General features: G+C 22.4%; 8 protein-coding genes across 8 annotated transcripts; 6 read left to right on the top strand and 2 right to left on the bottom strand.

The window, feature by feature from the left end:
* Positions 1 to 84: 84 nt before the first annotated feature.
* Positions 85 to 994, top strand: PCHAS_1219800 (inner membrane complex protein 1d, putative; the record flags this gene model as incomplete). The annotated part of the gene is made up of 2 exons (XM_016798891.1): positions 85 to 117; positions 287 to 994. The coding sequence occupies 2 exons, from the start codon at positions 85 to 87 to the stop codon at positions 992 to 994; spliced, it is 741 nt and encodes a 246-aa protein (XP_016654251.1).
* A 1,418-nt stretch (positions 995 to 2,412) lies between these two features.
* PCHAS_1219700 (heat shock protein 90, putative) lies at positions 2,413 to 5,151 on the top strand (the record flags this gene model as incomplete). Its single annotated transcript, XM_737838.2, has 1 exon — positions 2,413 to 5,151. One exon carries the CDS (start codon positions 2,413 to 2,415, stop codon positions 5,149 to 5,151), a length of 2,739 nt encoding a protein of 912 aa, XP_742931.2.
* Positions 5,152 to 5,938: 787 nt separating this feature from the next.
* PCHAS_1219600 (elongation factor 1-delta, putative) lies at positions 5,939 to 6,649 on the top strand (the record flags this gene model as incomplete). Its single annotated transcript, XM_737839.1, has 3 exons — positions 5,939 to 6,066; positions 6,208 to 6,358; positions 6,455 to 6,649. 3 exons carry the CDS (start codon positions 5,939 to 5,941, stop codon positions 6,647 to 6,649), a joined length of 474 nt encoding a protein of 157 aa, XP_742932.1.
* Positions 6,650 to 8,037: 1,388 nt separating this feature from the next.
* Positions 8,038 to 16,658, top strand: PCHAS_1219500 (ABC transporter I family member 1, putative; the record flags this gene model as incomplete). The annotated part of the gene is made up of 4 exons (XM_016798890.1): positions 8,038 to 8,179; positions 8,545 to 8,647; positions 8,744 to 16,425; positions 16,552 to 16,658. 4 exons carry the CDS (start codon positions 8,038 to 8,040, stop codon positions 16,656 to 16,658), a joined length of 8,034 nt encoding a protein of 2,677 aa, XP_016654250.1.
* Positions 16,659 to 16,941: 283 nt separating this feature from the next.
* On the bottom strand, positions 16,942 to 18,258 carry PCHAS_1219400 (conserved Plasmodium protein, unknown function; the record flags this gene model as incomplete). The annotated part of the gene is made up of 1 exon (XM_734908.2): positions 16,942 to 18,258. One exon carries the CDS (start codon positions 18,256 to 18,258, stop codon positions 16,942 to 16,944), a length of 1,317 nt encoding a protein of 438 aa, XP_740001.2.
* Positions 18,259 to 19,265: 1,007 nt separating this feature from the next.
* PCHAS_1219300 (conserved protein, unknown function) lies at positions 19,266 to 20,108 on the bottom strand (the record flags this gene model as incomplete). Its single annotated transcript, XM_016798889.1, has 1 exon — positions 19,266 to 20,108. One exon carries the CDS (start codon positions 20,106 to 20,108, stop codon positions 19,266 to 19,268), a length of 843 nt encoding a protein of 280 aa, XP_016654249.1.
* Positions 20,109 to 22,566: 2,458 nt separating this feature from the next.
* Positions 22,567 to 23,985, top strand: PCHAS_1219200 (protein phosphatase inhibitor 2, putative; the record flags this gene model as incomplete). The annotated part of the gene is made up of 5 exons (XM_016798887.1): positions 22,567 to 22,595; positions 23,002 to 23,110; positions 23,386 to 23,448; positions 23,650 to 23,786; positions 23,889 to 23,985. The coding sequence occupies 5 exons, from the start codon at positions 22,567 to 22,569 to the stop codon at positions 23,983 to 23,985; spliced, it is 435 nt and encodes a 144-aa protein (XP_016654248.1).
* A 1,721-nt stretch (positions 23,986 to 25,706) lies between these two features.
* PCHAS_1219100 (protein transport protein SEC22, putative) lies at positions 25,707 to 27,211 on the top strand (the record flags this gene model as incomplete). The annotated part of the gene is made up of 6 exons (XM_016798886.1): positions 25,707 to 25,873; positions 26,212 to 26,318; positions 26,538 to 26,624; positions 26,725 to 26,871; positions 26,968 to 27,011; positions 27,098 to 27,211. The coding sequence occupies 6 exons, from the start codon at positions 25,707 to 25,709 to the stop codon at positions 27,209 to 27,211; spliced, it is 666 nt and encodes a 221-aa protein (XP_016654247.1).
* Between the last annotated feature and the right edge of the window lie 670 nt (positions 27,212 to 27,881).

Below are 27,881 nucleotides of genomic sequence, written 5' to 3'. Positions count from 1 at the left end.
TATAACATTTTTTCGCTATATATGCGTAGGCATACATAAACATTTCTGGTGATTAAAAAACGATTTGTTTTGTTGACAATGGAGATGCTATTACAAGATATTAATGAATGCGCAAATGTAAATTATTAAAAAGGAAAATAATCAAATGATAAAAGCAAAAGACAAAAAACGCATAATATATTTTATATACACATTGCATTTGTTGTATGCTTACTTATTTATCATATTATATATTTATACATTATTTAATTCATCATGTCCGTATTTTCATTTTGTTCGTCTGCAGAACGACGGAGATTCCGTGGAAATAAACACAAAGAATGATTTTATCAATCAAGAAAATGAAATGCACGTAAGTGTAATAAAGCCGATCACAAAAAGAGTCATTCACTATGAAGATACAAAAATAAATGCATTCTATAAGCCAGTGGAATTGGTTGAAGAGGTTAATACGTATGTTAAAAAGGGAGATGAATATCTTGTAAAGTTATATGAAAATATTAAAAAATTATATAAAAAAAATAGTGAAAGTAAATTAAAAAGTGATATGGGATTGATGAAATATAATGCCCAATATAATATAAACAATAGTGTTGAACAAGATATAAAAAATGACAATGTTCAATTTAATTTATATAAAGGCAATAATGGTGTACCAAAAATAGAAACACTTTTTATACCAAAATTAGAAAAAAATATTGAAGTTGTTAATTGTTTAAAAGAACATATAAATGTTGATTATACTTATTTAGTTCCAAAGCCTGTAGTTATACCAGTTGATGTTCCTATATTAAAATTTAAGGACAATTATAAAATTGTACCAATACGAAAAAAAATTATTCCACGTATAAAATATACTGATGAAGTTATTTATGTAGATTGTTGTATTGAAAAACCTTATATAGTTTATGATGATATTATATTGCCAGTCCCATGTGATGTTCCAATAGAAGAAAATAAATACATTGATAATGCTCCTTTAATATCTGAATAGTAATTCTTTTACATTTTGTCAATGGATATAACTATTTTCTTATAATCATAAAATGATGATAGGAAATTTTTTCCACAAACAAAAAGTGTATGCCTATTTTATTTTTTTTATCATCAATGATTGTTAATGTAATAAAATTTGTATTTGTTTTAATTTAAAAATATTTCCATTCATATGTTCATTATCTAAATTTTAACTAATTGTCTTACGATGTTGTAGCATTGATCAATTGTTATACATATGTGTGTATGCATATGCATATATAATGCAAAATAATTGTGTTAATATAATTATATACACTAACTATATCTATAATAAGCTAATTTTGTTTTATTCAATTGTAATACTTTTTTATGGTTATTATTCTGTATTATTTGTCATTCCGTTATTATCATGCATACATTAAGAACAAAGTAAATTAATTATATGAAGAAAGCAAAAAAAAAATATAAGCTTTCTAATTTAAGAATAAAAGAAAAAACGGAATTTCAAATTTTAGTAATATGGGTCATTATGCAAATGCCTGTATATATAAATATGTCTGTTTTATCATTTCTTCATATTTTTAATTCGGTCACCAAATAAATGTTTTAAAATAGGAAAATTATTGTATCGATTTATATATTTAGATTAAACAAAATCTAAAATAAACAGAACAAATAATAATAGCACTATTATATGTAATGTAAAGATATTTACAATAATGTGAAAATAACAATTTATGTAACCATATTCATTTGACTAATGCATTGATACAGTTCTAATGTGAAAGAGTGAAATGGGGATATACTATTATGTATATATATAATATAAGGATAAAAAAATATTTATAAAAATAGACTTAAGGTAATGAAAATAATTATAAACATTATTAGTAAAAAAAATAGAAAATAAAAAATTCATGAGAGAAAAAAAATGACATGCCCGCATATGAATATATAAAAATATGCTTTGCTGCTGGTACATAGGATTAATTATTTTTTTTAAGATTTTGAATAAATTTTTTTTAAATTTGTTTAATTCCGCATATTTTTACATATATATAATAATACTAATATGCGCAATGGATTGAAGTTATTTTGATACTATGAAATTGCGAAAAAAGTAGAATTTTTATAAAGATAAAAAAACAAGCAAGCAAACAATCTATATATACAAAGGTAATAGTAATAATAATATATATACCCCATTTGAAGTAAATCATAATATGTTGAAAAAAAAATAAAATATAACCAAATAATAAAAATATAGAAAAAACATAAATGAAAAGAAGCCAAAAAAACAAGAAAAAAAAGGACAATTAATTTGTTGATGTATTTTGCTATAACATTTGTAACATATTATATACCCGCACATACATATGTATGTAATTTCCTGTATTTATAAAACAAATATTTTTAATTATGTAATGAAAAGAAATGACAGTAAATTCAGAAAATGAAATATCAAATTCGGAAAAAGAGGATAACGATATATCAGTAAAAGATAATGAAAATGATGAGGATCAGGAAAGCGCCAGTAACAATGAAAATGATGAAGGTCAGGAAAGTGCTGATAACGATGAAACTGATGAAGATCAAGAAAGTGGCGATAATAATGAAACTGGTGAAGATCAGGAAAATGCCGATAGCAATGAAAATGATGAAGACCAGGAAAGTGCTAGTAACAATGAAAATGATGATAAAAGCGAAAAAACACATTTTGAAAAAAAACATAAAGAACTTAAAGAGAGATTAAAAATGCTAAAGGTAAATAGTAACAGTACAAGCAATATTAGTATGGATAACAACGGCAATAATAATGATAATGAAAAATGTGACTCAAATAAAAAGGACGAAAATTCATCTACACCAAAAGAGGAAATGACGCCAGAAAAAAGAGAAAGGGAAAAAAAATATATGGAACTTAAAAAAAAGTTAGACCTTTTAAAATTAAAAAAAAAAATTGCCAACAACGAAAATAATAATAGTAATTCATTAAAACAAAATAATGAATCATACAATAATAATATAAATAAAGGTGAACAAAATAGTAGTGCAGAAAAAAAAGAAACATTAATAAAAGATAAAGAAAAGATGAGAGAAACATTAAAAAAAAAATTAGAAAAATTAAAAAGGGAAAACGAATTATATAATTATGAAAAACAACAAAAAAAAGACGAATATAATCATAGTAGAGATAGTAATAGTAGTGATTATAAAAAACAAAAAAAACACAAAAAAAAAAGACGTAGTAATACAAATGAAAATAGTGATAGTTATTATGATAAAAATAAATATAAATATGATGATAATAAAAGAGGGCATGAAAAATATCGAAAAACGGCAATGAGATCTTCCTATGATTCGTCATCTATAAGTAATGATCGAATGTTAAATAAAAGAAGAAGGGAGATCTCACCAAGTAGTAATTCTTTTAGGAAAAAAGACAAACCCCATCGAAAAAGAAGCCGTACTCATAGTAGCTCCCGTAGTCATAGCAACAGGAAAGGGGGAAGAGGCAAACGACGAAGAAGCACATACAGCAATAGCAGTGGGGAAAGCAAATGGAGAATGCGACGAGTTAGTAGAAACAGAAAAGATGGAAGGAAAAATTATGATCATGCCAAAGGCTATGATAATAGACGAAGTTATAATAAATACAAACGTTCTGAATCACGCTATTATAGTAGCGACAGTGACTTTCACAAAAATAAAAGAAATTATATTTCTAAAGAAAATAAAAAACGAGATTTATATGACGATAGACATTCAAATTATAAAAGAGGAGAAAAAAGTAGCCATAAATATTTATATAATAAAAAAAACGGAGAAAAAATTGAAAAAAAATATCATCGTGTCCCTCTGGGTCATTATGCAGATAAAGAGAGTTGGAATAATTATACTAATTGGTTACAAAAAAAAAATGAATATAGATTTGATTTGCCTTTTGATCAACATAAAATATATAGACGATCTCAATCTCTATCTCCAACAACATGGGAAAATATTTTGGAAAATTCCATGAGTAAAGATAGCGATCAAAATGATAAAAAAATTAAAAATAAAAAAAATAAAAATAAACACACCGCATCAAGTGAGAGCATAGACCACTCTATTGATCAAAATGAAAAAAAGAAAAAAAAATCAACAGATGATAAAAAAGAGAAAAAAAAAAAAAAAAAAAAAAAATATAACTCCGAAACGGAACATTCCGAGTTAAGTTCCCATAGTGAATATTCTTCTAAAAAGAAAGATAAAAAGGAAAAAAAAAAAAAAAAAAAAAAAAGCACTGAATTGACATACAGTGATTCTGAACACATGGACAAAAAATATAAAAGTAAAAGTAGTGTAGAAGGATATAGCAATTCTTCTGATGAAGAGTACAAAAAGAGAAAAAAACACGATAAAAAAAAAAAAAAAAAAAAGAAAGAGAAAGAGAAAAGCAAAAAACATGGGAGTCATAAAAAGGATAAAGATAGAAAAAGTAAACGTAAAAAAAAGTATGACGATTCAGACGAAGATATAGGAAAATCAAATAGTACTTCAGCCACATCCTTGTCTTTTCTATGTGAAGGATATGACTCACTAAATGAAAAATTGGACAAACGAGATGCCTCCAACTCTATTGAAAAACATAAGGATAAGAAAAAAAAACACAAAAAAAAAAATAATAAAGAAGAATATAAGAAAAATCAAGAAAGCCAGCAAAGTGAACAATCTGAAAAAGAAGAGCCCGAAGATGACGAAAATGAAAATGAAGTAACGGATGATGACACAGATAGTGTAGGGCCAAAGCCTCTTGATATAAATGTAAAATTGGCAAATAAACAAATGGATTATGGTGGAGCTATGATGCCAGGAGAAGGGCAAGCAATAGCACAGTTTATTCAAAAAGGAAAAAGAATACCAAGACGTGGTGAAGTTGGATTATCAGCAGAAGCGATAGAAAATTTTGAAAGTCTTGGGTATGTTATGAGTGGATCAAGACATAAACGAATGAATGCAATACGTATGAGAAAAGAAAACCAAGTTTATAGTGCCGAAGAGCAAAGAGCCTTAGCTATGTTTAATTATGAAGAAAGGGCAAATAGAGAAAATGCATTAATAACAGATTTAAAGGAAATTTTAAGAAAACAAAATGAAACTATATTAAATGATGAAAAAAATGATACCTAAATTGGATAAATCAGGAAAAAAAATTGTTGCCATTTTTTTGTAGTATTATATATATATGTGCAACTAATACTTGTTTTGGGAAAAAATTATTATAACGCCTTTTTGAAAGTGTCATAATAAAAAAAAAGTAAATAAAAGGATATACCTCAGGCAAGGATTAACCTGATAATATTGTAGAAACAAATTTCAATGCATACTTATGTAGAAAGTATGCACATATGTATAATATATATGTATATATATTATTTATCTATTTAAAAAGAACAAAACATAAAAATAAAAAACCGTAAAATCTGCATATTATCATGATATGCATAATGATTATTAAAGTCAAAAAATAAAAAAAAACGAAAAACATACATATATTTTTTATATATGCATAGAGTGGGGAAAAAAATAAACTCATGGTTTTAAGCTTACCCGTTTTTTTCTTTGTTTAGTGTATGTATCTCATCTTTTTTATATAATATTTTTTTTTTTATTAAATGAATAAATTGTGAATATACTTATATTAACATGTTTGTTAAACTTTTTTTATTAGCATTTTTATAAGGTAAATATAGGAACAATAATAATAATTATTATTGTTATTATTTATGATATATTATATTTATATACCTGCTTATAAAAATTATTAACTATATTTTTCATAAAATTTTATTTAAATAATTTTAATGTTACACAAAATATATTAACAATTCTTTTATAATTAAAATATTCTTAAATTAATAATTATTAATATATTTAACTAGTATAAAATAGTATATCTATATTCCTCATTAAAAAAATGGCAAATACATATGATGAATTATATGTACCTTTAAGTTATTATATTTTGCACAATGATGGAAATGCAGATAATTCTGGAACTAGCCAAGGTGCCAAAAAGGGAAATAAAAAAAAAGAAGTTGGAAAGTAAGAATGAAATAACTAAAATAAAGAATAGAAAAATTGATAATCATTTATGGCTTGAATCGGGAAACTTCCATCCTACATACTACGCACATGCATATGCAATATTTATATGTGTATGTTTTGTTCTTAAAATTGTAACAGATCATCTCTAATTATTGATATAAAACCTTATGGGGAAGATACTGATTTAGAAGAAGTATTAAAGCTTGTGAAAGAGATTGAAATGGAAGGATTGACTTGGGGAAAAGCCCATAAAAAAACTCCCTTCGCTTTCGGACTTTTTAAATTACAAGTAAGCATATCTTTTTTGTTCGTTCGATTTTATATGCATACTTTCTTATATTACTTTCTTTTTTATCAACATTTTTTTATTCCTTTTTCTTTAAAGGTTTCCTGTATTATTGTTGATGATTTAGTTAACACAGACGAGCTTATTGAAATGATTGAGAATGTGGGATTAAGCGAAGAGGATTGTAAAAAGAAAAAAGAATTACAAGAACAGATGAATGAGGATGAAGATGTCGAAGATACAATTGAAGGGCTTGTTCAATCAGCCGAAATTATATCATTTAATAAATTATAATTTATTCAAAATATTTTATATTTATTTTTTTTACAGACACATTAAGAAATTAGATAAATTATAAACATATGTATTTCGTTGAAATTGCTTTGATATATTTATTTTAGTGTATTATGTGAATATATTTTGAATATTTATATATATGAAAATGTAATAATAAATATTATTAAAAAAAACTATTGAAAATATTTTCCCCTTTTTCTAGAACAAAGACAAATATATTTTTATTTGCCTTTTTGTTGAATAGTTGCTTAAACGGTTAATGTGTAAAAATTGTTATTATATTTAAAAGTTTTACGTTTAATTATTATTTTAATAAAAAAAAAGTAACGAGTATAGATTAATATACATTCTAAGCTTTAATTCATATTTGTTATAAGGAAATGATGCCCATATTAAAATGTCTCTTATCATTTTTTATAATCTAAAATGTTTATTCAAATGTAATAAAAAATAATGGTATTCCTCACTAAATATATGCAATTATATTTTACCATTTCGTATGTCCTTTTTGGACTCTAATTCCAAGAACAGCTTGGAGTACCATGAAATTGGAAATATAAATTTATGCAAATTTAAATTATATATATAAAGAAACAACAAAAGAAAAAATGAAATAATTAAATAATAATGAAAGTATTATGTTTCTATAATTTTTTAAAATTTTTTATTGGAAATTTTGGGGAGCTTAAAAAAATACTCTTCTAAGGAAACCAGTACTACCTTTTCTATGTAATTATAGATATAAAAAATACTATAATATTAAATAGTATTTTTTAAAAACATGGAAAAATTAATTAAATAAGTTTTTCTAATTTTTTTTAAATTTTCTGATTTTCATTAATTTAAAAAAATATAAAATATAAAAGAAAATAGAAAAGGAAAAGGAATACGAACAAAGAAAAGAGACCTAATAAATGGTGAACTTATTTTTTATTTATTACCCCTCCATTTTTTCTCCAATTTTGCTGATGTTTTACCTACTATTTTATTTTTTAATACAAAAATATTTAAAAAAAATTCGTTATTTTAAATTTCCTTATTATTATATTGTTGTTATATAATTTGTATGAGCAGACTATTCTATGAAAAACAAAAAAAATACATTTCCATTTTGTACGATTTTTTATTTTTATAATATCCAATTAAAAACTATTTTATTTATTTAGTTTTAAATTTTATATATAACATATTTTTAATCATGATTTCTTTAACATGATTTTATGTTTTTCGTTTTTTTTAATCCCGATTTTGTAAAAACATAAATTAAATCATGTTTTTTTTCAATCCCTATTTTTTTAATTAGAGTTCATTTTTGTTATATAGGGGATAATATATTTGTTAATAAAAAATTAATTTATTTTTTTAAATAAATTCAATATAACATAATGAAAACTCGTAAATTATATGGCTTAATAAAGAAGACTTATTATGAAAAAAAAAAAAATCCCATTCTTTATTTCTTTTTTTTGTTAATACCCTTTTCTTTAATTCTTTTCCACTTATTCTTGAGGAGCTTAAGTGAGAAGTGTAAGTTATAAAAAAAAAAAATATGTCAAATATCTATTGTTAGTTGAAATATTTTGTGTCCCTATGTATTTATTTTAAATATTATGCATATTTTAAATGCTTATTGGTTATGCATATGTGTCCCTTGTATGCCCTATTCTATCATATACTCTAAAGAGCATGCTAAATAGTGAACGGGGCTATATTGCATAATATATATTTTAATAGTTAATACGATTTTAGTTTGAAAACTCTTAATAATGTGTCTTTCAGCTTATTATTCGTCCCACTTTTTACATACTTGCTTGTTTTCTCCCAATAGATAATGTTGTATGCGCCTCTCTCTGTATATATACATACAATGCATGTGCTTTTTTCCTTTGCAGACTCCTTTGAACTAGCTAACCTTTTTTCGGAAAATGACAAGATCGATTTAAACGACACCATAAGGCAATATGTATTGTTTATGAGCAATGATTTGTGCTCAAAGTAAGTTTCAACATATTTTTTAATAAAAATATATCAAAATTTTTTATGTTTTTATAATTTATTTACTTATATTTTTTCTTCTTTTGTTTATTTTAGGGAAATAAATGATACTATATATGTGAATCATATATGCCTTACACCCCCCTCCAAAATTATAAACGATTTTATGAAATATACCAATGAAAATGATATGAATATTTTTCGAGTATATAATAGTGAAGAAGAATGTGAAAAAAATTTTAAATATGCAATATTTCTTAATGAAAATGATGTAAAGGGGTTGGGGAAAAATAAAGAAAAAAATAACATCAAGCTAAGTTACCAATCTATTCAATTTAATAAACAACTATTAAATAATTTTAAAAACAAAATAACAAACAATTATAATGATAACAATAATGAACTTACTATTGACGATTTATATAAAAATATATATTCAGATAAGGAATATGAGAAATTAGCAAAATTAAAAATAGACCAGCATACATTAAATACGATTAAAAAAACGAAATTATATAAAAAATTTATAAAAGATATTAGAAGTATAAAAAATGAAAGTCAGTATAAAGAATTTGTAAAGAATAAAAAAAATATTTTATTTTTTCATAACTTTGTGAGAAATGAAGTGGTAGAAACAAATTACTCATGTGGGCTATTAGGTATTGAAAATCTTAAATATGAGGCAAAAAGAGATGACAAAAAAAAGCAACCAAATTTATTATTTCCAAGTATTGTTGGGAAATATTTAAATAAGTTATCTGATAATAAAAAAATAGATCATACTAAAAAGATCAACGATCAAAACATAACGAACTTATCAATAACACCGACATTAAGCTCAACAGATTATGCACATAGAAATAATTTCAGATTAAACAAACAGGGTAATAACAATGTAAAGAGTGTTAAAAACGACAATCTTAATTTCAACGATGATGAGCCTATATCAAATATAAGATACAAAATTAGAGTAGGAGATTATGCACTATTGAATTCAAATGAGAAAATATTTTTCAATGATATTAATATAAACTTAAAACAGAATTTTATAAATTTTAACACCGTTGATGATTTATCGTTTAATATATATTTTAACGAATGGTATTACAATAGTTTTTTTATGGCTCTTGAATATCATTTTAATTATTTTCTTTTGAAATATAATAAGTTTAAAGATAATAACAATGAAGAATTAGAAAATAGTGTTATCAATAAAAGTATTGTACAGTCACAAGAAGAACCAAATGATGATATAAAATATATTACAAACTTTTCTCTCGAGAATTTTTATTCATATAAAATGCCTCTAAAAAATTTAAAGATTAATGCATTTGATGCTCTAGAAAAAAATATATTTAGAATTATTCTTTTTTTATGTATTTGTTTATTTATAATAAATATTTGTTTTGATATAAATAAGGAACGAAAGATAAATATGGAGAATTTTTTGTTTTGTATAAAAGTAAATAAATATTATTATTATTTTTCATGGTTATTATTTTATTTTATAGTGTTATTTTTTTATAATATAATATTTACATATATAATATATTTGTATATATTTAAAAAATTAATGAATTATTTCATTTTATTTTATTATATTTATATGTTTATAATGAATAGTTTATTAGTTACAGTAATATGTGTCCATTTTTCATATAATAGTGCAATTAATTATATAGCGTCCTTTTTGTTGTTTTTTCTTTTCTCTACATTTCGTTTAATTATTCATTCGGGGGCAAAAAAATCTTTGATCTCCTTAGTTTTATTGATCCCCCATTCTTCATTTTGTTTAGCATTAGATTTTATTTTTATATTAATTAAAAATGATATAAAAATAACATTTAATGAAATGTTCATAACTATAGAAGATATATGTTTGATGGACCTTACTATATATCCATTGGTTTCGTTCGTTATGTTAGTATCTATATTAACATTTATTATATATATCAAGAGCAACGACACAATCAATTTCAGTTTTAAAGTGGTTCCTTCAACGAAGAATAAAAACATCCATCAAAAAAATGATAACACCACAATGTTAGCAGATAGTAAAACGGAAGATAATTTATACAATTTAGAATTTGATTCAGAGATTACAAATCCAAAAAATAAATCTATAAATAAGAAAAATGAATCTATCAATCAATTATATATGGCCGAACAAAATGCACTATCTATAAATAAAAAACATAAATTTATTAAAACAGCTTATAATAATGATGAAGAAGCAATTGCAAATAATAAGTGTTGCTTATTTATTAAAAATGTCAACAAATTTTATGGAAAAAAACAAGCACTCAAAAATATTTCCTTAACATTGAGAAGCAATCGAATTTTTGTTTTATTGGGAGAAAACGGATCCGGAAAATCCACTCTTATAAATATAATCACAAAGATGATAAATAAAGATAGCGGAGAAATATCATTTGTTAAAAATAATTTTAAACTACCAAAAAAGAAACGAGGAATACAACGACATGAAGAAGCAATATCCATAGACACTATGCCAAATACATCAAAGGGTATACAAAATAATAAATATAAAAAACAATCAAATGAAAACGATGATTTAACAGATAGTACCTCTATAAATAGTAGTACAACAGAAACAGAATATAAATTAAATAAATTGAAAAATGTTAATAAAATAAAAAATCAAAGTAAAAAAGCATTAGAAATTAGCTTTTGCAGTCAAAATGTAATATTATATGATAATTTAACATTTTATGAAATTATTAAAATATTTTTATTATATTATAATAAAGATGTTAATAAATATTTAAAAAAGAAAAGAACATTAAAAATGTTAAATGGGTTAGATTTATCTAAATATTTAAATGATAAAATAAAGAATTTAATAGATGAAATAAAAAAGAAAATATCAATATTTATATGCTTTCTTGTAAAACGAGATATATACATTTTAGATGAACCATTTATAGCTTTAGATATAAAAACAAAAACAAAATTATTCAAATTTTTTGATAAAATCAAAAAAAATAATATTATTTTAATATGTACTCATGATATTTATGAAGCTAATAAATTCGCAGATGATATAGCTGTTATTAAAAGTGGTGAAATTGTGTTTAATGGTACAAAACGTTATTTTCAAAATATAATAAATTATAAATTTATTCTTAATGTTAGATTCAATTCCCCTTCCTGTGATAATAATAGTAAATATGATAATATTTCAATAAATGAAAATAATGTTATTTCAGCAATTTCAAAAGAAATTAACAAAAACGATGAAAATTTCAAACCCTCATTCGCATATGAAGATAGTGTATCATCGGATAAAAAAAATAAAAAATCCAAAGATAAGTCAAAAAATACAATTTTCGATTTAATTAATGGAGATATAAAAAATGATGAAGATAGTATAGAATCAATAAAAAGCAGTTTTATAAAATATATAAAAGATTCAAGAGAATATAATAAAAATTGTTATATATTTTTTAATAGAAATTATATTTATTGTACCTATAAAATAAATGAATTAGATAAGCTAAAAAATGTGATATCAATCTTAAACAAACTAAAAAATGTATTACACTATGAATTAAAAACTATAGATATATATTATACATATATTTATATATATACATATAATGAAAAAATAAAATTATTAAAAACCATTCGAGATAAAGGGGTTAAGAAATTAATTAAAATGGATCCACTTTTTTATATGTTTTATTATAATACCCAATACTTTAATAATATAAAAAATCAATTAATTATGGAAAGTAAAAAGAAAGGGAATAAAGCGATTACCGATTTTGGATACCTAAATGATATTGTCTTAGGAAAAAAAAACGAAAGCAATACTACATTTATGGAAAGCAATTTTAATAAAGCAAATAATGTTAATTTTGTGAATGATAACAAATTAAATAAAAACTCAGGTAGCCAATTAGGACAAGAAGGATATATAGAGGATACCAACTATTACAACAAAAATAATGACAAATATGAAGTTAACAAATTAAATATGAAAAATTCAGAAAACTATAATAATTACGATGATTCAAACAATTATACAATAATACAAAAATTACAAAATTTTTTTTCAGTATATATTGCTCCTTCAGTATTTTTAAAATTGAATAAAGATTTATCAGATATGAATTTTTACTGGTATAAATTTCTTGTCCCACTTTTATTATTATCATGTGGATTACTTATAATTAAATGTGTATCCCTTTTTGGTAAAGTCCAATACATCGAATTAGATAATTCAACAATTTCATCTAGCCATTTAAAAGAAAGTATAATAAACTATGGAATTATATATAGACTTAAAGTAGATGGCAGTGATGAATATATATATAATATGCCTGAAGTAGATAAATATAAACGCAAAAGAAAATTTTTAACCGGGCCATTCAAAAAGTATTTCAATCTCTATGAAGAAAATAGAAATAATAATTATATAAAAACTAAGGCTACAAATTCTGATCATCCAAGTGATATTTATAATAATAGAGGAAAACATTTATTCAATTATTATAATAATACACTTTTTATGCTTTTTAAAAAATACTCTTTAAAAGAAAATGTAAACTATATAAGTACCTCTATTGATGAAGATAGTTTATATGATAATATTAGTGAATATTTGGAATTGAAATCAAAATTAAATAATGATTTATCTTTAGGAACCTATGTGATTGTAATTAACGAAACTCAAAATACAGATGAAAATAATAATATTCAAACAAATATAGAAATGGATGTAAATTTATTTCATAACTATACATCTATTCATTCCTATCCATACTACACTAATTTAGTTTTTAACGTTTTATATGATTTTCAAAATATAGTAAATAACAGAAATAGACAGCAAGGAAATGTTATTAGTGGTATCGAAATAAATAACAAAAATATTCATGGGGTGAGCCAAAAGGAAAAAAACAACAAAAATATAAATGATGAAGAATTTTATACAAAGAGAACTGATGTAAAGAATGAACCGTTCAGAATAAAATATCATGAATATTTTATTAGAGACTTTTATATAAATATGTACGTATTTTTATCAGTAATAATATTTTTTTGCGTATTTTTTGAGAGATTAAAAAATGAAATTGAAAATAAGAAGATTTTTACTAATTTTGATGTAAATAAATTTATACATTATTTCCAGATAATAATATTAGATTATTTTTATTTTATATTATATATAATATTTTTATTTATAGTATTATATATATTTGGATGTACTGAGTTTTTATATCCATCCTTTTTCTTTTTTCTTATGATGTTTGGCTTTAATACATTTTTATCTATAAGTTTATTTTCATCACTATATTTAAATAGTTATATTATTTTTTTGTTTGTTAATTTTATATTATGTGCAATAATTAGTATAGGTATATATGTCATAGTTCTTTTATCATATGCATATAATAATGCATTTTTAGTTAAGTTGTCTCATGTATTTATATGCATATTCAGAATATTAGATTCCTTTTGTTTATCTCACGCCCTAAATATTAGAAGCTTGTGTTTAAATTTAAAGAGAGACTTGAAGACTATTGATAGCGATACCATTATTAACACACAATTATATTACACCCAATGGAATTCTAGTAAATATGAACAAAGTACAAATTTTTTCCAAAGAATATTTCAAAACAATTTTGTTGAGGATGGACCCGATGATAGTAGCCAAACAATTCCAGATGCTTGTTCAAATGAAAACTCATTTTTTAGCGAGAGATGGGATTTTGTATTTATATTTATAAACTGCTCCATATATTTTATACTATTACTTTATAAATTATATAGATTAAGATATTTCCAAAAAAAAAAGAAAATGGCAAACGAAAAATTACAATCAACATTCGAAGGCAAATATGCATTTTTATTAAACAATTTTAACTTACTCAATAAAAAATATAAAAATAAAAAAAATATAAATGAACATACTACAGAATTAAACACATTAGAAGATAAAAATAATAAGCATTCCAAATTGTTTGCCCCTTTTTCAAGAAATAATACACGTAAAGAAAAAACGCATCCAATTAGCAAACATGATAATCCTGAAAATTTAGAAAATAAAAATTCAGTAAAAGAAAATTTTAAAAAACGTCGAAATGATTTACAACTAATTGAAGCAGAAAATATAGATAAAATATCGTTACAAAATAATGTTAAATATATATTGAAAGATATAAATATAAAAATTAAGCCCTATAATATATATACCTTTTCTTCAGTGTATAACAATGATTTGAATGTACTTTATTTATTCAAATATTTTTTCCTCAACAATATGAATAATAGTTATGTATATGAAAATGGTACAGAAAATAATAGAGGCTGTTTTATTAGTAAAATGTTTACTAGCAAAAATAAAAAGAAAAAATTATTTGATATATTTTCAGAGAAAGCACAAAAAAGAAGTGAGAATGAATGTAAATTATCATTAATGCCAAATATGACAATATATGAGCACTTTAATTTAATTTTCAAATATAAAAAATTAAATTTAACAGATACTGAATTATTATATATTATTTATACGCTTATGTTATTAGTAAACCTAAAATGTGATCTACATATAAATTGTAACCAACTTAGTGGAGGTATGAAGAAAAAAGTTATTTTAATGATAAACTTGTTAAGAAATGATGATATTATTTTATTATATAAATTAAATGATAATATTGATTTCTGTTCTCAAATTTATATAAATATTATTTTAAAAAATATACTTGAAATGAATTCAATGGATAATTATATTCAAAATGATGAACTAGCTAGTAGTATGGATTATAGTGTAATAGATATGAATGAGAAAAAAAACAAAATAAATAAAAATAAAAAACGTGCCATTACAAATAGTGCAAAAGAAATGAAAAATGGCTATAACTCAAACAAGACAAATAGTAGTGATAATAATATTGATAAAAAGAATGGCGAAACAAATAGTGTGACACAAACAGGAAATGAAGAAAATTTAGAATGCTCAATATCATCAAATGTAAATAGTATAAATCACAATGTTATTAACAGTTTTATAAAAGAAAATGTTTTAAAACTCCGATTTTCTGCAAAGAATTATATAGTTTATACTCATATATATACAGATATATTATATTATGATTATTTATATTTATTTAATAAAAACCAAATTGCTTATAAAAATAATGTAAAAAATATAATTGGCAATTTTGAAAAATATTATTTATTCCAAATAAAATTAAAAGGAATATATACAAGCAAAATATATGAATATATAGAAGCATTTTTTTCAGAAAATAATAAAGCATTTAATAAATTTATAAAAGTAGTGAACACATTTAATAAAAAAAAAGGCATAAATTACAATAATGTAGAGCCTGATTCGATATTGAAATTCCTTGAAAAATATGCAAATAAGGGTATGCTAAATTATAATAAAATCTGCTATATTTTTAAAACAAAAAAACGAAAGAGTGGACAAACAAATGATCAAGAACTTGTTTATCAGAATGGAAAAAATAAAGCTTTGATAAAATACTCAAAAATTTATAAAACTTTGATTAAATTGATTGATAATAAGTTTTCTTATGTTAATTTATATTTAAATAGAAATAAATATATATCCGTTTTCGAATTATTTAAATTTGCATTATCTCGAATAGCATATAAAGATATACGAAAATTTTTCATACAATACAAAAATATTAAAATTCTTTCCTCGGAAATCATCAAATCAGATCAATATAACTTTGTAGTTAAAATGTTGGAAAATGCTCATACATTCAAGCTATTAGGTATGTATATGACTTGTACATGTATTTTCAATATATTCATAAATATGATAAATGTATTTCTTGTTTATCTAATTTGCATATATATACAACTATTTTCATTTTTTATATTTTTTTTTACCTTTGCAGAAATAAACGAGAAACTCAAATTTACAGACACTGAAGTCCAAGTTAGCCACGTTAATCTCGACAACGTCAGTGCAAATGATATCTTCCTCTTGATTTTGAAGACGTGAACTTTTTATTTAAACAATTTTTTTATAAAATAAACTTCGAAAAGCATGGAAAAATAATAACCCAAAAATAACAAAAAAAAACAAACGCGCACACATATACATTATTAACAATATGAAGTTTTTTTTTTCGGATGCAATGCATACTTGCTTTCATTCGTGGACAATACTCCCATGTTTTAGGGAAATCAATTAATGGTGTTGTTTCTTTTATTTTTTATTTTATTTTATTTTATTATTTTATTTTTTATTTTATTTTTATGTTGTATTTTTATTTTTTAATCCTCTACGATAGACCTTCGTAGGATTTTACTATTTGTGCATTAATGTTTTCTAAATTTTGACTGATGTTTGTAATGTTTTTATTTAGTTTGTTTGTTTCTTTTGTTATTAAATCCATGTTTATTTCGCATTTTAATAATTGTTTGTATAAACATAATAAATTTTCAACGTCTTTATTTAAGTTTAATTGAAACGTTGTTTCAATGAATTTGGGAAAATCATCATAAAGCATTTGATCTTTGCTTGTAATTGACTGTACATAAGAATATAACATATCTAATGTTTTTATATTGTTATAATTTTCTAAATATTCTTTTTTCTTTTTTAATTTAAAATTTATTAAATAAATATAATTCAATATTCTTTTGTATATATTATCATTTAAACACATATTTACAAAGAAAAAAAAAGATGGTAACATAGTTATAGTATTTTCATTCAAACAGTTTTCAGAAAGTACTGATTCATATATAGCAGCCTTTTGAGTAAGGTCCTCAAAATTATTCTTTACAACAAGTTTTTGAAATGATAAAATGTTATTATAATTTAAAATATTCATTTTGTCAGTGTTTTTTTTTGTTTTTAATATATCTATTAGCTCAAAGATTGTAGTTTTGTTTATTTTCATTCCATTTTCATTATCACGTAAGTTCGTGCAATACTTGCCTATATATTTATAATATTTTGAATTATCACAAAAATTGTCATCACATTTTTCTCCATAATTTATAATTGTATTAAGCATATTTTCAATAGAAAAAAAAATACATAATATTTGTTCATAGTAATCTTCGATGTTGTTTATTTTTTTATTTTCATCTTCTATGAATTGATTATTATAAGTATTTTTGATAAAACAAATTATGTTTTTAATTTCCTCAATCCTTGTAATAACATTTTGACTGCTTTGTCTATCTATGCTAATTTTATTTATTTCATTTTTATAATATTCATGGTTATCGCTTTTTTTGATAAAAGACAATTTATCATTTTGTTTGGAACTAAAAAAAGAATCATCATCATAAACACTTTCAATATTAATCTCTTTTCCTATGAAATTTTTAAAAGCTCTTATCGCATTCAAATTGGGATATACAACATGACTACAATTATTTTGTTTGTCTTTTACTTGTACATTATTTTTCACAACAAATTTACATTCTGTTGAGTTCTTTTTTTTTTCATATATAAAATTTTCATAATTCTTTTCATCCACATATTTAAAAAACTTTTCCTTCTTATATACTTTTTGTAGTTCTTCAAATATCTCCTTTTCATATACTCCAATTTCTTGATTTTTTTTTTTGTCCTTCAAAATCATTATTCAAAAAAATATGTTTTAATCCCTTTTGTAAATCATATAAAATAAGGATTTCACTTGTTTTGTATAAAAAAAATGCTGTAGAAATAGTTAAATTTGTATGTCTGTAAAAAATAAAAAGTTGCAAAATTTGGAAAAAAAGAAAAATAAATCACAGTGAATAAAAAACCATATTATTGCACACAAATTTTGTAGGGAATAATACTTAATTGCATTTAAGCGATAAAAATGAAAAAAATTAATTAAAGCTATGATCAGTTAAGGTATATTATTTTATGTATGAATATTATATTTTCCCCCGATTTTTAAAAAGGAACAAATACAAATTGCACACACGAAAAATGCTCAATCCTATTTTCCTTTAAAAGGTTTTAGGAAATAATGTGTGCATATTATGATTTTATTCGTAATATTCTGTAGAGTATTTCTAAATAAAAGTTGAATGAAAATAAATACATACATACAGAGAGCTATGTGTGGTGAATATATTAAAGGAACAAACAGAATGAAGCCTGGAAAGTTTTACATATATTCATATATATTATTGTTAGAACAATAAAGCCCAATTAACTAACATTGCTAACTTAAAAATAATGACGCATTTCTTTCTTATATTATTCTTATTAAAAAATGCACATAATCTCATTTTTAAAATATGTCTGTTTTATCAAGTTAAAAAAATATAGCCATAATAACAGTAAAAAATTGTCTTTTGAAAACTTTTTTCATATATCCACATATCTATATATGTAAATTCACTAAGTTGTGAAATACTCGTTGTAGAAGGTGTTAAAATTGTGCAATTTTTTTGTCTGATAATTTTTTTAATTTAAATCATAATAATTTTTAATTATATATAGAGCACTAATGTTTTACGAAAAAAAATGGAAATTCACTGTACGAAATTAATAATATATTTACTAAAAAACAATATGAAATGTATTTATTTTTAAATAAACTAATGCATTAAATTGATATTAAAAAAAATATGAAGATATAAAACATATTTATTTAAAAGGATTAAGAAAGTTAACTCTTATTGCCCATATTTCTCCTGTTACATCATCCTTTACAACTTCACATAAATAATTCGATACACAATCTGAGCCTGACATACAAACACTTCCAAGGGGCATATCAATATAATCGATTATAGCAATAGATGAAGATAAAGTTGAATTACAAATTTTATTATACCATGGATATAAATCATTCATGTTTTTATTGAAAAAATTCTCAAGTTCTTCCTTATTTTTAATATCATAAATTTCATATTTTTCAAGTAAAGCGCTTGTACAGTTTTTTATAGACTCTGTGCAAAATAAACCTACTTGACCACTTTCTACTGTTAAAATATTAGTAAAGTAATTTGAAAAATTAATTGGGTTATCTTCTTCATTGGATTGGCTTTTGTATGCATTACCATTATTGAGACCTCCTATACAATTTATGTTTGATTCAAGTCTTTCCCATTTTAATTCATTAAGTTTTTCAACAGTTAAATATTCATGCATAAATTCCGTGTTATTAAAACAAGCAAATGATGTAATAATTTCATTTCCATAATTTTTATCTATTCCTAAATCATTCATATTTTGTTCCATTTGTTGTGAATTAGGCAAAAATATATTTTTTTCTTTGATTGCAAAAGAAGACCATAAACCTGCTTTGGCATTTTCAAAATAAACTCCATTTAAACTCTCTTTTGGTAATAATTCACTTTTATCATTTATTAAGTGATTAAAATAATTTGTTATGGCATAGTTCATATATAATGGGTCTATAAGTAACAACTCGTTCATTTGGGAAATGAAACATCCCGCATCAATTAACTGTGTATTTTCCGTCATCTTTTATGGTTTTATATAAACAAAACTATATATCTATATTCTTATATGGCATGCACTTGCACACGTGTATGTATATATATATGTGTTGTTTCAATTCAAGCTTATTCCGTTTTTATGCATATTCGCATATAAAACTTATGTGATTACTTGTTATCCTTCATGGATTTTTTTAAATCAATTTTCAACAATTTATGTTGTTTTACCAATTTTCAAAAAAATGGTGCTCTGAGATTAAGTAAAAATAAAAAATCAATTGATGTTTTAGTGCCACGGTACATATAAGAGTACCAAATCAAATGATGAAAAATTACGATATTATATATGTAGAAAATATAAAATGTATATGCCCATGCATTTATATGTATATACAAGCAAATTCATATAAGGCTTATGAAAAATGATCTTTATATAAACATAAAATAGGGGAAACATAAATATCCAAATTATTAATCACATATGAAAAATGATCTTTATATAAACATAAAATAGGGGAAATATAAATATCCAAATTATTAATCACAGGATTGCAAAAAATTATATTTATGGATTTTATTTCGTAAAAAAAAATATATTACAAATTATCATTCAATACATTTGGAATATTATAAGGTCGAATTATTATTTATATTTTTCTTTTTTTGGATTATCCGTTCGCAATAAATATTCACGTAGATATCTATACATATAAATGTATATACATATGCTACTACTTTTTTTGTAAAACAATATATGTTTTATATATTCTTTGTTGTAAATTTAGAATATAACAACATCGATACTCTACTATATATGTTATATAATAAATAGCATTTATTATATACAATTTTTTCCTATTTAATGTATGCGTAAAAAATTTATATGTTTCATTTTTTTTGAAATAATTTTCAAACAATTCCCGTATGCATAAGATGATTTTACCTATATACAATTATTTAAACAGCTAAGATTAGTGAATAAAATGTTGGTCATAAAAATTATATATTTTTTTTAAGATTTATATTGGTTTTAAGAAAGCATAAAAAATCATTTGTATACTTATGCATACATTGCTGTCTGTTCAATTAATTTCTTTTATGGAAAAATAAAAAGATATTTATAATTTTCCCCATGTTATGTCTTCAAAAATAAGTAAAAAAAATTGTATACTAATTAGGTGGCATATCCATGTTCTACTCTTTTTAAAACCGTATAATATTATCGATATTTTAAATGTGTATATATTTAGACATGTATTATAAATAGTATCAATCTTATGAAAAAATATGTATAAATTAAATAACCAACTATAAATATCATTTATGAAATAAAGCTCCAATTAGTAACACACCAATTCTATACTCCCGTTAATTTGGTAGATCATTTTTAAATATTATAAAAATGTTATCGTATACTAGCAAGCATTAAAAGGTTACCATTTTTCAATACATATTTTTAAAGCATACTAAAAAAGGGAACCAAATAATAGTAGCAAATATATTTCCCCATAACTACTGTTGTATTATATATTTATAATGTGTGCGCATTTTTCGATTATAAGTTGGAAACAAATAGAACAAAAATTAAGGAGTATACAAAAAGGGAATGCATAAAAAGAATTAATGAAACTTATATTCTTACAACAGCATTAGTGTTTAAAAATGTTACTATAAATAAATATGAATGTTCATACATTTATGTAAGATTAAAGACTTAAGAATTATATCAGTAATAAAAATGTTACTGTTATATTTGTATGCATGTACATAATGTTTTCACTTTTTTAATATATCCTACATACTTAAAAATTATGAAAATATATTTTTTCACATATTTATTGACTTATTTTATCAACCCATCTTTAATTATCTTAATTGATGAAAAGTGAAAGTATATAGAAAAGAACAAGATGGAACTAAAAGAAAAATAAATAAAATAATGTTTTTTTAAAATAACAATTAAAATATAGTAAAAAATTGAAGAACAATTTTTAATTTAACATACATAAAAAAAATATATATTATTTTTATTTCATAATTTTTTTTTATGAACGTATAAACACATGTTATATTTTTACGTCATTATGAAGAAATGGAAAGAAGTTATTATATTTAAAGTGAACTTTTTTATATAAAGTTTTTTTTTTTTTTGATAATAAGCCTTTCTATCTCGATATTTAATATTTAATACATTTAAAAATTGTATATTCTTTTTTGGCTTATACGTTAGCACATCATTGCTTTCCTATATTACCTTGTCATTGTATCAATATTCCTATTTTTTTATTTTTTATTATTTATTATTGTTTTATTATTACTATTATTTTTATTTATATATTTTTTTGCTTAAAAATTTATCTTGGAATTTCATCCAAATAAAACATTAAATTTCTCAATATCACGTTAAAATGCATATGTAATATATATATATACATAATATATATATTATATACTATAGGAAAATATGAATAATAAGACAAAGGATGAAAAAAAAAATCAATAAAACTGCAGCGTAATACAAAAAAATATATAAAAAGAACATTATTAGCGTGCACGTTTATATATACCATTACATTTGCATATGTATAGATACTAAATTTTTATATAAATATTTTGAAATAGAATACGTTAATGTGCATATAATTATTTTTGTGTACTTTTATAATATGAACATTTATAACTGAATATACGGAATAATACTGAATATGGTTGATTTTTTTAATGCGCGCATTTATGGAAAAAAATATTTTGCCATATATACTTTATTGATATTCAGTTGACACATTTGTTTATATATATTAACACTTGGAAAACATAAAATACATATCTATATAAATACTGTGTATATATACCTAATAAGGATATCGCATATATTTTTTTTACCATAATATTTTATTCACATTTATCGATATGCTTAGGAAAAAAACTATATCATGGGATGAAGTGACAATAAATGAACAAGACAAGGAAAGGGGCTCACGGATGAAAATTTTGGAGCCAAACACCCCGTTTAATTTTATTGTAATGGTATGTCATATATATATGTTCTACTCTACATAAAGATATACACAAAAAATTCATTACATTGATATATTATTTGTGTTTATTAAAAAAAATTATAGTTATATCATGTTGGTAGAACAATGATGATGTTATTTTTATTTTCTATAATTACATTGTATAATAATATTATTATGAGCCATCTTTGCATTAAATCAGTTGTATGCATAGCTGTAATTTTATTCGTTTTTTTATTTTTATTGATTTTTAATTTTTCCCTCCAAATTATCATTTTTATATAGGATAGCGCATCAGAAGATGAAACTTCGAAAATTGGTGAATCTAAAACAAATGCCGAAGGACAAGTAAACACAAAAAAAAAATATAGGGCACGTGTTTATTATGTGTATTAGCATTTATGATGTACCTTTTTTCGGCAACTTGTTATTATTTTCAAATATGCATAGCTCACAATTCCATGATAAATATATTGTGGTTATATATATGTGCATTTGGACAAATGTTAATTTTTTATTGATTAAATTTTTTTCACCACACTTTGAAAGGATAATATTGCGGATGATCTAATAAATAAACTAAACCAATTAGTGGAAAAACAAGACAGTAAAGGTGTATCCAATATAGACTTTAAGGAAAAAAGAAAAAAGCATTATAACGAATATAAGATACTGCAAAAGTTGAGGTTAGATTATGTGGCTCGCCTTCTTTAATAATTATATATACATAAATACTATTTATTTGTCATTACCAATTTGTTACTTATTTTTCTTCTTTGCTTTAACAGGAAATCGGGCACATTTGATGAAATTGGTGAAGAATATAAATTAGAATATAATGACTCGAATGATGATAATAATAATGCTCAAGATACCGAAGAATAAAACAATAACTCTTTGTAAGAAGATAAGCATTATATTAACATTATACATATCCATGTGTCATGGTTGGTATATTTTTTCTTTATTTGTATTTCATTTAGTGTATTTCCATAAAAGGAGAATAACATTTGAGAAAGTGTTATATGTAAAGTTTAAATAAATAATTTTTTAATTATAAAATTTATTATTTTTTCTATTTTCTTTACCAATTTATTAAATAAAAAACCCACACATATCATGTATTTTAAATGTATAAATATTTTTATACAATGAATATTTTTACGTTAAAAAACAATGTAACATTAATATGTGTCATTAATGTTATTCTTTAAAGTAATATTTTTTTTCCTTATTTCAAAAATAATAAAGTTTATTTTTGTACTATATGCACACAGTTTATGGTGTCGCATTTGTTAGCGTCATCCTATGTGTAAGCCAAGTTAAAACACAATATTAAAAAAGAAAAAAACAAGGCCTCATTCAGTTATTTAGTTAAATATATAAGTAATAGAATAACAGGAGTATAAGCTTACTTCATTTTTCATTATATGCGTGTTTATTTACTGAACCGGTATTATAATAGACATAAATTACAGTGAGGATATATGATAAAACAAGTATGATGGGTAAAGGAAACAAAGTATATTTGTGTACACATGTCTACAGCCTATTATATACTTTGTTCTTTTTCATGATATTTTTCAATAATTTTTTTTTACTTTATATGGCACAATTAAAATATGGAAGTTTATTCTTACTTATTTTTTATCACTTGTAAAATATATTTATAATGCTAATTAAACAGAACAAACAATTTTTTAAATATTTACATTTATGTCATATTTTAAAGAGCTTTTTAAATATTATTCAAAGAATTATTTTTTTGTCGTTTGCTCACTTTATATAAATATGTTTTATGTACTTTCCCAACACTCCCATTATCAATATAAGGAAGCAGAAAAAATTAAATAAAAAAAATCAGCATGCTCATTAATTTAGCCATAATGCTTTAGCTTTATGATTGGAGCAAACTATTTAAAATATATATAAATATATATAAGATATTTTCCTTCAGAACTTGGAAAATATATATATTTATATTTTTTAAAAAATGATAAAAAAAAATAATAATGGTAAAAATAGCCATATATTATTACATTAAAAATTATTATAATAAAACAAGGTGTATTTATCATAAAATAAATATATGTATATATGAAGTTTTAATTTGCAATATATATAATATTTGTGGAGGAGATATTCTGTGAATATAAGAGTTAATTCTTTTTAGCAAGTACTTAAATATTTTACTTTTTTTATGCGATTATTAAATTTTTTATTTCATATATATTTTTCCAATTTTTAATACCTTATAAATTATATATATTTATGTATATATCTTATAATTTATAAGAAAAAGTATATATATATTAACTAGCCAAGTATATAAATATATATACTTAATGCCTAATATATTTATGGCATTCTTATTGAACTAGAAAAGATAAATTATCTTCGATAAAACCATTTGTTTAGTCTATACATATAAAGACAATTATTACCTATTAGCTTTCTTCTTATTATTTTAATTCTTTTTTGTTTTGCAACTGTTAAGTAATTTATTATGATTGCTTGTAAAAGAAATACTAAATAGCATTTGTATATGATATATTGCTTGCATTTGCTACTATTTTTTTTTTAAGAAATCAAAAAAAAAAACGAAAATGTGTGATGCAGTGCTACTTTGTAGAGTTAGTGATGGACTGACTTTAGTGGAAACAAACAGTGAGACAAAAAATATGTCTCATAAATTTGAATTAAAAAAGTTATGTAAAAAATTAGAAACATTTCCTAAATTATCAACTATAGCATCAAATCAATTTAATTATCAGTAAGAAAAAAAAAAGAAAAAATACATACAAATAAATCGTTTAATTATATTATGGCTACATTAAGACATACATTCATATACAAAAAGCATTACTTCACAAGCATATGGGCTTTTTATAATATATTTAAGCATTAGCTAGCTATGTAAAACATATTATCATTTGATTTATTCAACATTATTTCAAATTTTGATGTCGAGTTTTTATAAATACATTTTCTTCTACTAAATGACATTTAAAAAATTATTATTAAAACGTAAATTTTATATGATGAAAAAAATTACATCACAGTTGTATATTATACCATTTTATTATTATTAAAATTTTTGTTTTTTTTTAGTTTTTTAATCGACAATGGAATAGCATATATAGCAGTTTTTCCTTTATCCTATCCCAAAAAACTAGCCTTTTTATTTTTGAATGATATTTGTAAACAATTTAATGAAGGTTATAATATATTCATACATATGCATTCATTTATTTTCTATTTTCATATTTATAATATTCTTACTGTTTTATTTGTGTTGCTTGATTCCTTGTTTCATTTTTTTATATACCAGTTTGTCTAGCATTTCTTATATATTATATTCTTATTAGATGATGGTCCTGCCACCTAAGCTTTTATTTCCTATTCAATCATATTATATATATATTTTTTTTTTATAGAATTGATGATACAATATGGAACACATTCAATAGATTATAGATCAATAATTGAAACTATAGAAAAACCATATTCTTTTATAAAATTCGGTATGCCGAGTGCTTATATATATTAAACCATTGGAATGCATGTACATGCTAAAAAGTTGTTACTCATTTGATGTTATCTTTATTTTTTTACCTAATTCAGATAGAAAAATTGCAAAAATAAAACAAGAATATAAAGATCCGCGATCTAATGTCGCAATAAAAAAATTAAATGAAAGTTTAAATGAAGTTAGTAGCATCATGAGAAGAAATATAGACGATATACTTTTGAGAGGGGAAAATTTAGAAGGTATATTATTTTTATATATCCATAAACATATAAATATAATTTCAAAAGTAAACAGATTTTATTCATCTTCATTTTAAATAATTATTTTTATTTTAGATGTTGGAAGAAAGGCCTTCAATTTGAAATACGAGTCCGAAAAGGTATGCATACGTACATACATATATATATATATCGACACATCATTTTGGGATAAAAGACACATTATAATATATATTTTTTTTTTCAGTTTAAAAAAGCCTCAAGGATTTTAAGCTTAAGATATACTATGTATCAATATGGAATTGTGGTTTGTGTAATTTTTTTTTTTTTTTTTATTATAGTTTTTAAAAATTATTTTTAATTTTTCCTAAATTCTCATTTTTAATTCTTCATATGTTTTTGTAACAAACTTTTCCACCATAAATATGCTTATGCATATATATAATAATTTAAAAAATTAAAAATTTGATGACAAAAATTAGGCAACAAACAAATTGCCATATATAAATAAATGGAAACAAAGCAGTTCCAATAAATGTTAAAAGGTTTTCCACTTGTACTAATCACAATAAAGACTTTCGCACATGATGAAAATATATTTGCATATTTAGCGTTTTATTAAAAATGTTATCATATATATATGCATAATCATTTAATGACAAAAAACTTATTATATAAATTTTTTAAAGGTTTTTATTTGTTATTCCCTTTTTTCTCGTCGAGCTATTTATGTGTAGTTACATGTCGATGTTCCCATTATTTCCCTCTGATAAAAAGGTTAAGAAGCAATTTTAAAAATGCTAATTCCTTATTCTGTAAACTAATGTTTCATAAGACAATATTTTTTTGGGGGGTTACCGTATTATAATTCTCTAGTTTATGTATATATTATATTTTATAGTTGTTCTTTTTTTTCCATAAACTTTATGGTGATTTGGCTTAGCCTTATAATTATGAATGTTAATAATATAAATTAATAATTTATTAATGTTGTCAACTAAAGAATATTTTTCTTGAATCATAATTTTTAA

The sequence above is a fragment of the Plasmodium chabaudi genome (genome assembly GCF_900002335.3).
Source record: "Plasmodium chabaudi chabaudi strain AS genome assembly, chromosome: 12".
Taxonomy (NCBI): domain Eukaryota; phylum Apicomplexa; class Aconoidasida; order Haemosporida; family Plasmodiidae; genus Plasmodium; species Plasmodium chabaudi.
The sequence above is the reverse complement of the archived record's forward strand: the minus strand, read 5'-3'. Positions and strand labels throughout refer to the sequence as shown.